Source organism: Pangasianodon hypophthalmus, chromosome 1 (assembly GCF_027358585.1).
Source record: "Pangasianodon hypophthalmus isolate fPanHyp1 chromosome 1, fPanHyp1.pri, whole genome shotgun sequence".
NCBI classification, from domain to species: Eukaryota; Metazoa; Chordata; class Actinopteri; order Siluriformes; family Pangasiidae; genus Pangasianodon; species Pangasianodon hypophthalmus.
In genome coordinates this window covers 882511-900759 of record NC_069710.1, presented here as the reverse complement: position 1 = coordinate 900759, position 18249 = coordinate 882511, and the positions used below count along the sequence as shown (strand labels likewise).

General features: G+C 40.6%; 1 protein-coding gene across 5 annotated transcripts in view; it reads left to right on the top strand.

Annotated features, from left to right (window-relative positions):
• Positions 1 to 5239: 5239 nt before the first annotated feature.
• Positions 5240 to 18249, top strand: part of map7d1a (MAP7 domain containing 1a) — a 42365-nt gene continuing 29355 nt past the window's right edge. For 2 of the 5 annotated variants that reach the window (XM_053233685.1, XM_053233683.1), the window contains exon 1: positions 5242 to 5372. In XM_053233685.1, coding sequence (XP_053089660.1) covers positions 5297 to 5372 — 76 coding nt within the window. In that variant the 5' untranslated portion in view covers positions 5242 to 5296. Of the gene's footprint in view, positions 5665 to 18249 lie in introns of all 5 variants that reach the window. The other 3 variants (XM_053233676.1, XM_053233678.1, XM_053233681.1) reach the window with 3 other exon arrangements.

Here is an 18249-nt window from a genome sequence, read left to right as displayed (position 1 = left end):
ACGTCGAATGTGCCTTGGTAATTTACCCTTCTGATTTCACAGACTGATCAGACGGTTATGTAATCCCATGTTAATCCACAGTAAAGTCTGGGATGCTTTGGGCATAAAGTATCAAAGTGTTTTGGTAGTGTTTGGTTGACATTACTGTATTAAAACTAATTAAGACCCTTTTTATTTGGTATTGTTTGAGAATACCTCCACAATGACAAGCATTTCTAAGTTAAAATCATAGCACCTCGTTTTTTTTTTTCTCCTGATATATTTAAGGGGCTGTGTGTGTGTGTGTGTGTGTGTGTTGAGAATGTTTTCTTGGTCAGTGCTCATTATTGTGACTAGTAGAACTGGGGTTTAGGGGTAGGATTAGGGTTAGGGTTCTCATTTTATATTAGGTTTCACCAGCAAGACTGAAACAGTGCTGAGACACATGATGGCTCTTAGTTCACCACCAACATCATTAATGCTCAGTAACACTGGAAAGCGGTATCTAATGACATGAGTGCCATTTGGCAAGTGAATGTGATGAGATGAAGCTAAAGATCCTGAGATTCGATGTTTGAGCATGCTTCACTCCACAGCCTCCACATGCTCCGCATCCCAGCATTTGTGTGTAATGGAGCTGTGTTTCAGTGGTCCTGGCCATGTGCTGCTGTCAGCACTTCACACACTGACTTGCTTTGTCATATTAGCGTGTGTATTGTGTGCAGGACGTTGAGCATGATGTACAATAACCAGGAGGATTCTGTTGGATTGTACTGTGAGGCACAACAAGGTTTTTTTTTTTTCAGTTTATACATCAGTAAGCTTTTTTTTAAGTGCATCTCCGTGCATCACTAGCAGTCAGAGTCTTAGCATTAAAGAGAAAGTGAGCGCTCGAAAGCAGCGAAGCAGAACTGATCTATGACCTTTTCACCCAATGTGATCTTAACCCACTGAGCTTGTGTGTGTCCTGCTGCCACTCATCCATCTATTTAACGTCAAATAACAGCCGGCCTTCATGGCTCTCTATTCACATGCAGCTTCAGCTTGCAGCCTGACTGTGTCACATACAAGTGGTCAAGTTCTTTTACTGAAAGGCTTCATTTCATGTCCAAGCTGCTTTCCATTCCTGAAGAGGAACTGCTGCAAATAGCACGTCTGATCTCTCATCGAGCTATCATAATTCCTCTCGGACCTCATGCTAAACTAAAATAGAACATTTTATAGGGATTGGAGAAACATTTGCAAGCATTCACCAGTTGCTAGAGGGGGAGTTGCTGGTTCATTTTGTCCTTTCCCCTCTCTGTCCACTCAGCCCTCCATTTATCATGGTAATGAAAGAGAATAGAAGGGGAGGATAGTAAGCTGGAGGGGGGAAGGAGCCTGTGCGCATGACAGTAGAGGAGAAGGAGGTGTTCTGGGCCTCAAATACAACTTGTACAATACATCAAAAGTGTGTGTGTGTGTGTGTGTGTGTGTGTGTGCGTATGTGCCTGGGAGTAGTACGAAACAGATTTGTAACAGAGGCACAAAAAGATTTGGTTTCATGCCTAAAAGTGTGAAATTTACTGAATGACCAAGATTAAAACAAAATAAACGATGTTTATTATCCTATTTGCATTCTGTACTGTATAATATAATATTGTGAAGCCTGTATAGAGATGAGGAGACTGTTAAACCCAGAAAATACTGTAGGTATTCAGCAAGTGTGAGCCAATTCAACAGGTATAATTATATGTATATTTAATTTATAATAGCGTAATAATAATTATACATATAATTATAAATATTATTATTATTATTACACTTGTGTGTAATAGTTAGAGCCTGTTTTCTCTCTGGGAGTTGAACTATGTTGTCACATTTCCTCTTAACAAATGTATTTCGTCAGTAAGAAAAGTATTGTCTCTTCACATGTAATTCTGATTAGACCTGAGGAATTTTGATTTCTTAAAGCTCTACTGCAAATTTACTACTAAGTTCATTTCTAACAGATGCTCTGCTCTGGATCTGGATAGCACACAAGTACGCGTGGGGGACATTCTTGGCATTCACGCCATTGTGATTTGATTAAGGGGCCACCGATGACCCTGGTTACTCAGTAAAGTGACCCCTAGACTCTGTGACACAATAGGTAGGATTCTTCAGTGAAACCAATGCTAAACCTGAGCTTTAGCACTTTACTTCAGCGTTTAAGCTCCATTATATTTTACTGTATAAACAGAGTTTCGATGTTAAAATTGCTATCCTTGGATCACATATGGCCTGTAATCAGTCTTTTGTTAAAGTAGTTTGAAAAGTCAATGGCTTTGCGTTGATCTTTGGGTGCTATCTTTGCTTTGAAATAATCCCATCACAGTTTTTTTTTTTAAGAATGTGAGGTACAATTCCACATTTTTAAGACATGTAGAAACCTCTGTTTCATTTTTTTTCCATTCTATTTACATTACAATTGAACTTTCTAGCCTAATTGAGCACCGTTCGAAAGAGCAGAGGGAAATGTTTTCAGATTTCAGACTAGTCTTTTATGTACAGAGTGTTTTTCACTGAATCTCTGCTGCCTGCTCCATTGCTCATGTGATTACATCATGCTCTATTGTGTGTGCTGTTTACCTTGAGCGCAGATCTCTTGCTCTGTATTCAGCTTCAGGCCTGCAATGTTCACTCTGATTACCCACAAAGAAATTCGGGGTGTGTTTGTGAATGTCCCTGTGTGTGTGTGTGTTTGTGTGTGTACATGTGTTTCCTGTGTACATATCTATACATGAGTGAGAGACAGAGACAGAGAGAGAGAATAAAAGACTGCCGCTTGCAAATGAACCCCTTCTTCTCTCCTTCTCCGAAAGAGAGGGGTCTCTTTTCCTGTGCATCCATGTATGATTGGACACTTAATAAACTCCCTCCTGTCTCTTAACTTCTTCTTTCCATGTCTTTTCATCTGCGGGTTTAGACGAGCTCTGTGTCCCTGTTTTCCCACCTGATAAGGATCTTCCTTTTCAACTTGAAAGGTTTTATGTGAAGCTGTAACTAGAAAACCATGCAGTTCTTGCTCTAGCTTATCAGTGTAAGGTTTCATTGACAATCTTAACATAATTTCAAGCGATAACGAACCCTTAGCACCAGCGAAAATCAAAGCCTACTGGCAGAAAGAGTCTGAATACAACCAATTAAGAAAGAATTGAATCTGGAATGTAATAATTACGTATCTCCACTGCATCTGAGATTTTGTTATCATGATGCATGGCACTGTGATGGTTAAGCATTACAGCTCATTAGAGATTCTGGTGTGATTCCTAAAATAATGTGATGTAATGTTCATGGGTAGCATTTTAAAACAGGTATAAAAAAAAACACAGGAATTCAGAACCAAAAAAATGAACGGACTTCAAGATATCGAAATAAAACAGATATGGGGAAACAGCTACAATTATATTAAAATCTGTGTATATTTTTGCTGCAAACTGTACAAATCTCATCATTTTGAATATTATATGCTTGCTTTTACTTGCTTATTGTAGTCAATACTTTAAATAAGACTAGTTGGTGATGATGTATTTATTAAGTCTGTACTAACTTCAGATTAAGAAATTACAGTTACAAAAAAAAACAAGTTCAAATTAGCATGTATTGCCTATTTATTAAACTTTAATCCAACCCATCCTGTGCATAACAGTTGTATGACTAAAATTTACCCTTCATATGCTATATCATCATATGCTATAGGGCGCATCCTTGTGCACCATTATTAAAATAAAGCTCATGGATTAATGAAAGGTTATTTGCATTTACGTCACCAGATAATTGCAAATTATGTTCCACTATTAATGCATGGAATTAAAGTTAAACATCACTGCTAGATTAAAAAACAAAACAAAACAAAACGACAAAAGAATTCCTGATGTGCTCCAGGCATTGTAATGAGCATCTGCATTTGACTGTGAAGATTTAATCTATCAGACTTTAGTCTTACAGCTATTTTAATGCTCTAATTTTATTTCCAACCCAAAACGTCTTCTATCTGCCTGTTTCTGCTGCAACACTTTCACTTGTCCTGAGTGTCCTTGTCCCCATCCCCCTTCATACTCCTCTTCTGAGTCCAGTTGCAGTGACAGGTGGCTCTTGGGGCTTGGGTGTTAGCACGGGCCAACAGCTGCACAAAGGAGCCCCACTGGGTCTTTAGCGGGATGGTGTGTCCCCTCTCAAGCGTGCCATTTGCCTCCCCCTCATCACATCGCATCCATGCCTGTTTCTGTTGTGCTCTACAGGTGACAAACAGTGTCACGTTTTCGTATGATTTGTTTGAGCATCACTGCATTTCTGTATGTATCTATCTACTGGAAATACACCTAGCCATTCCAGTACAGAGAAAAGAACACACAGTCCTGTTTTCACATGCTGTAAGAGGTCAATCTTCATATGAACTTGTTTATAGCTTGATATTTAAACAATGTGAGCTGTAGAGATTGATGAAAAGTTAGAAATACTATCTGCATAAATGACCAAAATATCAAATTTAATATCAAAGTAATCTAATAGTTTAAGGCCTGATCATTCACCAGGCCTCTCAGGAATGCTGATGATTATGTTTTTGAGGTCTTATTACTTTCAGAGAAGTGATACGTGAGGTTCTGGGTGAGGTTCTGGGTGAGGTTCTGGGTGATTTCCTGGGTGATGTCCTGGGTGATGTCCTGGGTGATGTCCTGGGTGAGGTTCTGGGTGATGTCCTGGGTGAGGTTCTGGGTGAGGTTCTGGGTGATGTTCTGGCTGAGGTTCTGGGTGAGGTTCTGGGTGAGGTTCTGGGTGATGTCCTGCGTGAGGTTCTGGGTGAGGTTCTGGGTGAGGTTCTGGACAGTCACTGGACAGTCATTGTTGTGGTTTGTTGTGGTTTGATGGACACTAGTTTGGCATCCATAGAATCAGAGACTGGTTAATTAACCTTGTTCTAATTTAATTTTAAACGTATTTCCATTGTCATATGTTTTCATATTGAATGAATTTTAAATGAAAAATGTGTATTTAGTGATATATTCTGCAGAAACAGTGCTGTAAAGCCGGACTTGGAGCAGTGCTGAGATCAGCTGAGCGCCTACACGCTTTGAAAGTGTGGCTCCCGGGTTTGATCCACTGCACAGAGAACGCAGGGATGTCCTCTAAACACAACACGACACTGGGACACGACAAAACAATATCCTCACGCCTACAGATCAAAACAAGTCTGTACAACACCGTGTGAATTTAAATGTAGAAAGTAAACAGTGTCACGAGGTAAAATCAGGATAAAGAAGTCAACACGGATAAGAGGTCTTCCCTCTGAGCCACAATGGTACGGTCCGAATTTCGGCTATGGCAGTGGGGCGACCTTTCCTGCGAGCATACCATCAGCTGGTGTGTGAGAAGTGAGTGTGTGTGTGTAAGTGTGTGTGTGTGTGTTAGAAATTTGTGTTTGGTCCTGAACTCCATTTAAAGACCCATCGGAGAAAATCCACAGTCCTGAGCTGAGATTTTGGCTCTGTTCTGTCTGTGCTGTGGGGATAGGCTGGGCTTTTTCCTTCCTTTCTTTCTTCCTTTCTTTTTTTATTTCTGAGGAATGAGTATACAGTTCAAGAGAATAAACTAGCGACAGTGCGTCTGATCGACAGAGCAACATGGATCGTGAAGATGTTCGTGGACTAGTGCGGACACACACACGTAAGTCATGCTCTGGTTGGTTTTTCAGCCCAGACTCCAGTCCTTCCTTCAGGTAGTGTTATTGTAGGAAGAAGGGCTGAGTGCTCCTGGATCTCAGCTTCACCACGTGGCGATTTGACTCTGATGTTCCTCAGACTGGCGCAGAAGTTCTCTGGAGGTTGCTGGTGGGTTTCAGCCAGGCATGATCTCTTCATGTGAAAGGCATCTGGGAGCTTGTCTTAGTGATGGGATTTGAGAGCCATGGGCTTTCCTGGAGTCTCAGCTACTTCACACTTTCATTAGGGAACAAAGTTGTGTTGATCCAGGCACTGTGTATCCTTGTGTGTGGTTCATCTTGTGCATGTGTCATCATCAGTCCATGCATGGCGTGATTAAGGCGCGACACGTTGCAACACATCTCCCAAAACTGCCATTACACAAGCTGACTGAAAGCAGGACAGGTGTGTCAGGCTCATCTGCTCGCTGCTTCTCTGTGATTTACACTGCCAGGTTGCAGCTGATGATCTGCGATGAAGCTGTCGCTCATTACACACTAGTGGTGTGTGTTATGGAGCCCTGGATGTGTTCAGATGAGAAGATCTCTGTGTCATGTGTGTTATACTGCAGCAGCAACAACACTGTGACCTGTAGGCTGGATAATAGATCGCTTCTTAATCCTTATCACGATATTACTGGTGTTGCAGAAGGCTTGAATAGACCACCTTCTTCCAATTGACCTGGTAGCATCATGATGATCTTCCTGTATCATCCTGGTGATCTTCCTGGTGATCTTCCTGGTGATCATCCTGGTGCAGATGTTCTAGATGAGTGTGTCTGTGGGTGTTTTGATGAATCATGGCTTTCACATGATCCAGCAAGCAGAACTTTTACTCATGCCATTCTTTAACCATGCCACATCAGGGGTTGGTCAGTTCTAACACGATGCAAGGCATGTTGCAATCACAATACGTAACTATGTGTACTGCAGTATGGTATTTTCATCCATTTTCTGTAACCACTTTATCCTGGTCAGGGTCATGTTGATCTGGAGCACCAGACACGAGGCAGGAATACACACTTAACGGGATGGTCCATCGCAGTGTACCATACACACATTCACACACTTCTTCATACCTAGGTACTGTTTAGCATAGCTAGTTCACCTACAGGAATGTTTTTGCGAGCTAGGAGGAAACTGACGGACATGCGGAACATGCTGAAGTCCGCACACTAACACAAGCTGAGGATCAAAGCAGGGATCCTGAAGCTGCGAGGCAGAAACGCTCCACATCGTGCCACCAGTATGACGTTTTGTTCGTGTCAGAAGGATCAGTGTGTGTTTTCACAGTACATTGCTGGGCATCACTGGGGAATCAGCACAGTCTGGTTCAGTAGGAGATTACATACAGCAATATTCTTATCTCTGAGAGATAAATATCATTGTGATACTAAGATAAACTCTCATACATGTAAATGTTCTACATGTGGATTGCACTGAAGTGTATTATTTGATCCAGTTGACCTTTAGCACAGAGCACATGTACGGTTTATTGTGAACTTCCTGATGTTAAATGTAAGATCTTCTGCCATTAAGTTATCTATAAACAGAGAACCATAGAGTGAATTACAGCAATGCCTTCAGAGCTAAGATAGAGCGGTCACTTGCTCTTTATTTTTATATATGAGCTGATCAGTTTGAATACATTAGTGTTAATTAAGTGTAACTGGGAACATTGCTCTTACTAGCACCTTCTCTGTGGTATGCGTTAACCTCCACCCTAGATCTGGAAAAAAGGAGTTTCTATGTAAAGCTTTCTCTGGTGACATCAAAACACCGGGCTTCCTTCCTCGTGCTGGGGGACCAGTGGGTGGATGCTCTTGGCCTCGAGTCAGGCTAACAGCAATCTCATGCTTATTGTGGGAAAATCTCCTATAGCACAGTCAATGATCCCACAGTTTGTCCTTATTACTACAGCCAAGTGACTGCACACCTGTACTGAATTTTGTCCTTCTTGCCTTGGGTACCACGAGCGCTGAACAGGGAGTGAGTGGAACATTTCGCTTCATTTCAGGCGACTGCAATTTTGAAAGAACACTAGGGCTGCATCCTAAATTGCATACTACTGCACTAAACAGTATTGTCACAAATTTATAGTGCTGTACCATTTCAGCTGATGGTGTGTGGGACATGGGCTAGAATCACCTCTCTGCTCAGTGGTGTCTGATTTCAGTTCCATCAAGTACAATGGAAACCCCAGAAAGATTTGCCAAGTCAGCTGCTTTATGTCTCTTCATATAAAATCAAATGGCACGTTGGAAAAAGACCAAGCAGCATATTTCCATGGACCTGTGCCCACTGTAGCCTCAGATCCATGTTCTTGGCTGACAGGAGTGGAACACGATGTGGTCTTTCGCCTCAGGCTTTGATGTGTTGTGCATTTTGAGATGCTTTACTGCTCAGCACAGTTGTAAAGAGTGGTTACTGTAGCCTTCCTGTCAGTGTGAAGTAGTCTGGCCATTCTCCTCTGACCTCTGACCTCAAGAAGGTTGTTTCTGCGCACAGAAATGCTGCCCAAAATGGTTTTTTGTTTTCTGCACCATTCTGTATAAACTCTAGAGCAGGGGTCTTGAATATTGTCTGCAAAGGCTTGGTGTGGTTGCAGGCTTTCATTCCAATCAAACAGGAGCCACACCTGATTCCACTTGTTTAATCAGTTTATCTTGGTCTGCAATCAACCATCAAGTGTACCTCCTATTTGGCTTGAATGAAAGCCTGCAGCCACACCAGCCCTTTGCAGATAAGACTGAAGATCCCTGCTCTAGTGAATGTTGTGCGTATAAATCCAAGAAAATCCACAGTTTCTGAAGTACTCAAATCAGCCCATCTGGAACGAAACACCATGCCATGGTCAAAGTCACTGAGATCACATTTTCTGATGTTTGACGTGTACATGAACACTAGCTCTTGACTTGTATTGTTGTGGTTGATGCTGTTGTAGCTGTTATAGTTACAGACCAATATTGTACAACCACATACTGCACCGCTGTTAAGCTAACATACTTGCAGCACATACAATGGGCCATAAAAACTGTTTAACATCTACCTCTGTTTTGAAATAGCTCCAGATCTCACTCTTTAAGCCTGACCTTTCTACAGGTTGAGGATATGAAACTTTGCTTTATCTGTAAACCTTACAGAATCAAACTGTGTACCCCAGTGGAGTATTGAGAGGCTGTTGAATTTTCGATACCTTGTGCAGTTTTAGTCGTTTTATTCTCACTTTCTGTAATGAAGTATTTGGAATATATTTTTGTGAGAGTGACCGTCTTTAACACTGGGTAAAAACGGCTTGTTTCATGCGTTTGGGATTGTCAACAGAGTGCTGAGTGCTGAGCATTTAAACAGTTCATTTGGAATCAGAATGAAATCTGTCTTTAAGAAATCTCTGTCCCAGTACTTCTCTTTCCTCCTCAGGAGAATTTGCCTAACAGTGGTGACCAGTGTTGCCTCTCTATGAGCTGCTGTGTTGTGGATTTGTCCCACATACCTGAAACATGATGAGCAACATTCTCGAAAAGCTTCGAGCAGTGTTCACACTCTGGCTGGATGTGTTTTGTTTTTTAAATAAGCTTCTCATATCTACATTCCTGAGAAATGGCCTCTGCAAACCCGTAGGAGCTGCCATTTTAGTGGTTTTTTTAAGATTTTGCTGCAAGCGTGTGTTTTGTTCTGTTTAAGACAGAAACCTGACGCAAGTCAGAACTGTCATGACTTAAGACAAGAGAGAACGCTTGGCTGTTGTTTGTGACAGGGTTGTGAAATCTGCTTTAAGCCCAAAACATTGCAAGTAAAATGTTTGAGATGTTTTAGTTGTTTGGTAATTAGCTAGCTGGGAAATATGCCACTGCGTCCACCTGGGAAGTGTCCACAAATACTAGCATGCTAATAAAGCTAGCCTTCGCCATTAACAGAAGCAAGCAAAGTCCAAAATATAGAAGAAAGTAAAATAAATCCATATGCTGGAGGCGACTGTGTGGTGTGATTGACTCACGGTTGGCACACATCAGGCTCAGAGGACTAATGCTGAATGTTAGCTACAAATTCTGCATCAATTCCATATGGTGATCTTTTTTCTTTTCTTTTTTTTTTCCCTGACAAACTCGAACACTTGAGATGTTTTCATGCTGACCATTTCCAATTTGTTTCATATTCTCAGTTGGATGTAACTGTAACAGAAATCTTTGGTGCTAAAAAAGGGTTTTGCACAATACCACATGTCGGCTAGCAAATAAGCGTTTCCAGATTATCTAAAAGTTTCTGTAGTGGTAAATTATAAAAGTCAGTTCCAGTGGCTTTATTGTCATTCCAATCAGAATCAAAATCAAAATCAGCTTTATTGCTAAGTACCGTGGGTTTACATGTACAAGGAATTAGTCTTGGTGTACTGGTGCTTAGTAATAACAGTAAAATACAAAATAAAAATAATATTAATAAGGTAAACATTGTAAGGTAAGATAAGAAAGTAAAAAAGAGAGAAGAGAAAGGTATGAAATGAGAAGCATAAATATAAAGGAACTATGAAGCTATGAAAACTATGAGCATAAATTTAAAAATATAAAAATATAGGAATATAAAAATAGACACATTAACTGTACATTAGTGCAGATGTGCAAAAGTGGGCCAGTGCAAATGCTCTCAGTTATCCATATACAACTAGTTATTACACACTGAAACGAAACAGCGTTCCTCCAGACAGTGCAGCATTGACCAGTACACAGTTCTCAGTTTTATTATAAAGAATAACAATATAATAAAATGCCGTGAATGTGAACATAACATGCTGTGCCATAGTCTTCAGCAGATAAGAATAGAGAGTGCTGTGTTCTTCCACAGAGTCAGCACCATGTATGTAGGTTAAGGTGTTCCTCTCTAGCGAGATCTGCCTTCAAGAATTCTGCAGCATCATGACTTCTGAAGAACATCCTCTAGGCTAATCTCAGTGTTTAGGCATGAGCTTCACAAAGGGCTCCCCTGACACTCCTTTCATACGTGTGGAGCTCCAGTGTTTGAGCTTTTCTTTGTAAACCTTTTTGCTAACCTGAGGCTCTGAATGCAAAGTGAATGCAGAATATCAGACATTCGGTCTACTGTTCATGGACTAACTCTGTTCTGGTGGTAGAAATGGAGTTAGTTGTTCTTTCTCAGATGTGCTCACAGTGAAATTTTGGGATGTTCCCACAAACAGTTCTCACAAAGTATAAACTATTGATAAATCAAGAAGTGTTTAGCTTCTCATTATACGCTGTTCCAGTTTTAGTGGCAGGTAAAGTTGAATGTTTCAGTTGAAAATCTTTCCCTTTTGAAGATATTTTCCGCTGAACGTCAGTGCTAGCCTGGGCTACTGCAGCTACGGCTGAGCTTTGCATTCTTCTGATCTTAAAAAAAAAAGGTGTAGGCTTAGGTTAATCAACAAGGGTTAAATGAACGGCTTTCAAATAAACTTCACAGTTAATCTTCACAATTGTCCTTCAATCATGTAAAAGGTCTTTGATTCAAGTTAACTGCTGTTGTACCTGAGAAGATGGAACGCTGTCAGTACAAGTGTGTCAGTGTGTGTCAGTGTGTGTCAGTGTGTGTCAGTGTGTGTCAGTGTGTGTCAGTGTGTGTCTGTCTCTGTGTTTGTGTGTGTGTGTCTGTCTCTGTGTGTGTGTGTGTGTCTGTCTCTGTGTGTGTGTGTCTGTGTCTGTCTCTGTGTCTGTCTGTGTGTCTGTCTCTGTGTGTGTGTGTGTGTCTGTGTCTGTGTCTGTCTCTGTGTGTGTGTGTGTGTCTGTGTCTGTGTGTGTGTGTGTGTGTGTGTGTGTGCCTGTGTCTGTCTGTGTGTGTGTGTCTGTGTGTCTGTGTCTGTCTCTGTGTGTGTGTGTGTGTGTCTGTCTCTGTCTGTGTGTGTGTGTCTGTCTCTGTGTGTGTGTGTGTGTCTGTCTCTGTGTGTGTGTGTGTGTCTGTCTCTGTGTCTGTCTCTGTGTCTGTGTGTGTGTGTGTGTGTGTGTGTGTGTCTGTCTCTGTGTGTGTGTGTGTGTCTGTGTCTGTCTGTGTGTGTGTGTGTGTGTGTGCCTGTGTCTGTGTGTGTGTGTGTGTGTCTGTCTCTGTGTGTGTCTGTGTGTCTGTACGTGTGTCGTAGTGTGTCTGTCTCTGTCTGTGTGTGTGTGTGTGTATGTGTGTGTGTGTGTGTGTGTGTGTGTATGTGTGTGTATGTGTGTGTATGTGTGTGTATGTGTGTGTATGTGTGTGTATGTATGTGTGTGTATGTGTGTGTGTGTGTGTGTGTGTGTGTGTGTTTTGACTGGCCATGCTGATTCTGAGATGCTAAGGGAAGGATACAGCCTGATGGGAAACAGGTTCTGTTGTGTATCGTGCTGTGTGCCTCCTACCGCCTTCCTTCTGTCACTCTTGAGGATCTGCATCGTTCAGCTCCGCAGCACTCTGAGCCTTTTCACGCGCTGGCAAATGGACATATTATTATAAAATAAAGACCTAGAGCAGTTATTACCGTAGTGAGGTCAAACGAGTTTGTTCGATAAAACTGATAAAACTCACTTTGGTGCAATATTGACATGGTTAGGTTATCATTCCTTTCATTCGTTAAATTAAAGTGTCTGTAAAATAACAACTGTTATGCTACAACACTGGTGAATTCTCGATTCTGACTGGTCAGATGGTGTGAATTCATTTTCATTTTCTATAACAGCAGCTCTGACAGTAGTGCAGCTGCAAGGCAAATTATAGGTTTATATTTAGGCTTATATTAAGCTAACTTTTTTCACAGATGTTTCACAACATTAAATGTACCTATAAATGGATAAACAGTACAATGTGTTAGAAGTATAGCCTCACTGTTTGCAATTTGCTGTGTTATAAGAGAAAGAAAACGCTTTGGGATGTGTGTTATTGGGGTGGGAACATTCATTCTGCTTCACACTGAGCCACATCACATCACTCATCATGGATTATTTTCTTGTATCAGCATGCCCCACTGTGATTTATTCTTTACTTATGGAAAGAAACTTTGTCCTCTGGCCTTGAAGGACTGCATCTGGCATGCAATTCTGACCTCTTTCCCTTTGTTGATTGCTCTTGTTTAAATAACTTTGCTACTGGAATAGTAGCATCAGGGACAATGAGCCACTCAATAGCAAATCTCACCCGGTATTTACAGATCTGAGGGAAACAAAGGCTGATCTCTTCAGATAGAAGATTTAGATAACTGAGAAAGGTGAAGTTTGCCTTGGAGCTGCTTGAATGGAACCCTAAGCCTTGATCATTCGGTAATCTTTACCCATGTGAGAAGCCGACATATCATTTTTATGGCTTAAGGAAGAAGCGGCTTTGCAATTGTTATCCAGAAATAACCTGCAAGGATATGTTTAAAAAAAAAAAAAAAAAGACTAAAAAAGTACTTCATGTTCATGTAGTATTAATCTGTTTTCTTTTTCACAAGAAAATGAAGAAACGGATTAGAAAAATCCTCATTTATAGAGATAGAAATTCTTGTTCTTTTCAATGCACAGTTCTTCAATTCTTTTCAACAACAACAACAAAAAAGCGATTATAGCTCACAGTCTAAAAATGGCGCTTTTTATTAGTCACTTCTGTCTGGTTTCCAATTTAAAATGTTGTAACAGTTCTCAGCAGGATTGTAACACCTGAGTTTGTGTTTGTTGGTTTAGAAACCTCTAAGATGCTCATAGTTTCTGTCTGCTTTTTCCAGCCTCTCATCATCATATAGATTATAAAACCTCTCCCAGAGATGAAGAGTGTCAGTAGGTAGATGAGTGATGAGTGATGAGTGAAGGGAAGAGGAAACTGCAGTAGCAGCGGTCTGGCTGCAGGGGTTGAGTGTGTGTTTGGACACACACAGTCTTTAGCACCTCAGTAACATTTAAATCGCATGCCGTCAGACACTGAGCTCTCACACACTCACTCACACTCACACTCACACACACACACACTCATGACTTTGCTTCTCTCACTAATACAGGCATTGCTTTCAAAACATAACACACTCACTATCCAGTAATTCACTGTCTTCACTCTGATGATGGTTTTGACTCTGCAGAGCGGTTAAGGGGTGTCGTGGGGTGATCACATACCCATTTATTCTTTTATTCAGTCTCAGAGCTGCTTTCATGGATGTCAGAATGGACTATTTAAGTATAATGCAATTTGTACATGTCAGACACTCCCATATAATTCTGTTGGGTTAAGAAAGAAAAATCATACTTAATATTTCTATATTACAGTAATGTGTTTGCACTTCAGAAAATGAACAAAAATTCAAGAAGACATTATCAATCATACGCTTGTAGCCTCAATGACAAAGTTTCACATAGCATTAGACAGAAATGATTAAAGGCCAGTTACCACATAATGGATATGATTAATTGTTGTTAATTTTGCAGAGCAGGACGGTTATGAATATCGTATCATGGACCGTTAGTCTGGCTTTTTTTAAATCCGGAAGATGAATTATGTTGGTAAATCAGGCTCTCATGAAGCCATAAGTTATTTCCTTGTGAAATATGCATGATACTATTACAATGGGATGACACAGGGGCTAGAGGGAATACATTTCATGACAATTTTTGAACTTCATTTTCCATTGTAGCCAACAAAGTGATGAGTCCTGTGCTTCAGCAATAGTTCTGAATGCCTAAAAAATCCCAAAACATTGCTAATACAATTTAAAAAACGCTTTTTATACAGCTTTTACAGGGTGATCTAAATCATAAAAGATTCTGCAGTATGACAAAACAAATTAAAAAGAAGTCCAAAGGGGAACTGTTTTCATCACTTTATCTCTTCAATTCATAATATTAATGTTAATAATGTGTTAATGTTAATACTGTGAATTACTTTGCAGCTCTGCTATCTATGCATGGTTTCAATCAAAAAGGAAAAAAAAAATCTGTCGATAATTGTATGTACTTTTGTGGCACAACAAACATTTGCAACAATTACACTAAAAGCAAGACTGTAAGACTCACTGAGTAGACTGAAAAGTGGTAGCTAGCATCGTGTAATAACATTTGGTGGGTTAGTTAGCAGGTTAAGCGTTATTTAGCTAGGGAAGTGTGATCAGGTCTGACTAGGGTCCGAATTTTTAACAGTGAGGTGACTGCTTGCTGTGACCTGGATGTATTTCTCTGATATTGTGGTGTCATGATAAGGTCTAATTCGCACTTGGCTGTTTATACTGAGATTAGAGGGAGAGAGGGGAATTCACAAACTGTGTATTTTAAGAGGGGTTTGCAAGTACCATGAGGCAGACAGACTTCAGACAGTCAGCAGACGTCTAATATTAGGACTAGTCCGGTGCAGCTAAAGGTCACTGATGTGTCTATAAACACATATGTCTGTACACACACACATATATATATATACATATATATCTCACAAGCCAGATGTATAGTTTTGTTATAATTGGTAAATAATTGTGGCCAAGAACCATCTCCTGTCACAGAAAGAGGCACTTTGACTGACATACAGATGAGCAATTACAGACTTGCTCCTGAAGCCTGTGGGCAAACACGCAGGATCATCTTGTTTACTCAACACTAAGTGCTTCACACACAACCCTGGGTTAACTTTTTGAGTCGAGCGGCTCTATCTTGTTCTGAAATGTTTGTTCTAATTGTGGTGTTCTCCTGCAGAGTGCCATCTGCAAAGTTTGTTTTCTCCGCTGGAAACCGGTGCACAGAGTTCCAGAGAATTTCAGATTGCAGCCTGTAAGATCCTGAAGGATGTAGCCAGAAAAGTGTACAAAAGATATCAGGCTTGTGATTGTAATATTTGAATAAAAACAAAACAAAACTTTTTTGCATGTTGCAAGCTTGTTTACTAAAAAGGCTGTGATCATGATAATGCATAACAGGAGAAAGTCTGTATTGTGCAGTTCTCTCATGGTGCCACATCCCATCACTTTTTCTAAAATGGTTGCCAGATTATGACCTCAATTCATCAGACCTGCTTCCATAAACTCATTCTCTCGTCCAGTTTCTGATCTCATATTCTCAGGGTGAGGGTCAGGATCATGTCATTAGATCCCCTTGGTTTATAACTGACCTGAATAGGCTGGATGATGTCGAACAGCTCTGCGGTTGGGTGTGTTCCTCAGCAGCCCATAATTAGAGCTTGTATTCTGGGGCTCCCTCACAACGACAGGGTGGAGCTGCAAACCCAAAGCAGTGCATTTAAGATCTCTGCACTCCCTGCAATTATATGTTAGGTGTTCACATAATGTATGTTGTCATTGCTTACCTAATAGTCTGTCTCTTAGCCTACAGTTCACAGTACATCTGAGCATTTGTTTTTCAGTTATTGTTCATTAAAGGTGCAATTTTTTTTATTCCTTACTTGTACAAGTAACCTGGCAGATATGTAGAACTTGATACAGTGGATTAAGCCATGGCCTTAGCAAAATTATATTAAGTCGCTGATAAAACACGTGGGAAAACAGACTTCTGGTCCGGAACGCTTGTTTGTGTTTGGATACGCCTCCTTTCAGTGATTTTATAAGCACTTTATAGGTTCAGTAGGTCCTGGGGATGGAGTTTCATGAACATGTGAGGAAATGAGCTTAAGGATTTAAAAAAAAAAAACCATTAAACTGTTGAACCCACTTAACTGTTCGAGACCTAATCTTGAAGAAAAAAAAGCATAAAACTAAAATCTAAACTAAAAACCTAAAAACTAAACGTACCTAATGCACGTTTAATTACAAACATTCATAAGTTTCTAAGTGATTTTGTGCACGTCGTACTGAAGTAACTGAGCTGTGGAAAAACCTGCCTGACAGAGCTATGAATGGCATCTAGCACTGCGTATGAAAGTGTCAAATATATCATTCGTCCTCGTGAGGTCACTGAGAGAAGCTTCTGTTTGTTTCTGCCTGGAGCTCCAGTTATTCTGGATAGAACAGCTCCACTTCCTCTACTCAAAGACGCACTCCTGGAAAAAATAACTTTAACCACGGATGCATTTTAAAAATTTTTTTAATTTTGCAGGCATGTCTAATCAACGGTGGACAAATCACACATTTATTATAGCTCATGGGGAAAGCGAAAAGCGAAAAGCCGAATGAAATCGAATTGACTAGGCTAAAAATTGGTAGCTATCATAGTGTAATAACATTTGGCATGGTAGTTAGCTCATCATGTGCTTTTTAGCTAGTTACGGATTTTCGAGGTAATGGTTAACGTCTTCATTTTCTCTCTATACCTCTAACTGCATTGTGGCTACTTGTTGAGTTATATGACGGCTTTGTGCTGAATTTTATTTTGCTTGGTTTCTTCAGTGTTTCTACATAACTGTGTGTTCCTGATCCTGTCATCCGTGCGTGCTAATTAATCAGTGTAGTAACAGCTGTTGTACCGGCAGCAGATTAGCGCTGTGCTGCTGTGTGTAGTGCAGCAGGTGGATTCAGAGTGAGTAGCGCTTGTTGTAGTTACAGCACATGACTCTCAGCTACATATCACGTGGAAACTTGCTTTTCTAAAGTCAATAGGGTTTAGGGTTTGTTTTCTTTGTTTGTTTGTTGACTCTGTTTGTCTGTTGGAAAACTACAAAACAAAAACGAATACCCCGACAGGAAATCGGCTTGTCCTAGAGGCTAGTGATTTGTCCATCTCTGCTGTTCTACTCGGTTTTGATGTAGTTGAGACGGTTTCAGTCAGCACTATGCGACGACATTTCTGTTCCTTTTGCTCACTGACGAACTTCTTGGGTCCAGAACTGACTGACAAAATAGCTCAAAATGACAGGCTGGGATTATCAGAGCAGTGTCGCTTGGCTTGCAGAACTGACTGAATGTGTTCACTTCTTGATGAGTCCTCGAGGCAACTTTAGGTACTCTCAGAAAGACGGACTCGCTGAACAAGAAGTGTACGATCTTGTTATTGAATAAAATGACCTAATTGACTCTCTTACACTGGACAAAAACCTGTGTGAATCGAGTGAATCCAGTGCTGAATGAAGTCACGGACTCATCTATAGAGCAGCAGGCCACGCTACGACAAAAAAGACTTAAGCGTGGCTGAATGTGAAAAATAATTCTCTGTTTAAACACAGACAAAATAGTAATGATAACTGGCTGTTTTTTTATACAGTGCTTTCAGTGCTTCCTATAGCTGCTGATCACTTTTTTTTCTTTTCTACTCTATCTCTTCTCTCTTTTTTTAAAAAACATCTCCAGAGCTTAGTTTTTACAGTGAAGTGCTTCTCTCACTGCAATGCAGAGCTGAACAGTGGCGATTTGGGACACTTCTGCACACTCACAAGGCAAGAAACTAAACCAGGGAAGAAGAAATGTAACACAGCACAGCGTAACAAATCAGAGCAGATGTGCTAGGACGTTTTACACATTTGTTAACAGCTTATTAAAGCTGGAAGTGTAATGTGGTGAATTGAGATGTGGAATGCAGTCGTGTTGATGAGAGCATTCTTCTCCGCTGCAGACAGCAGGTGGTCTGATCTGATGTACTGAGGCTTGATGTTTTTCAGCTATGGAACAGAGCACACTGTGGCCAGACAGTTACTCCGAGCTCCACACA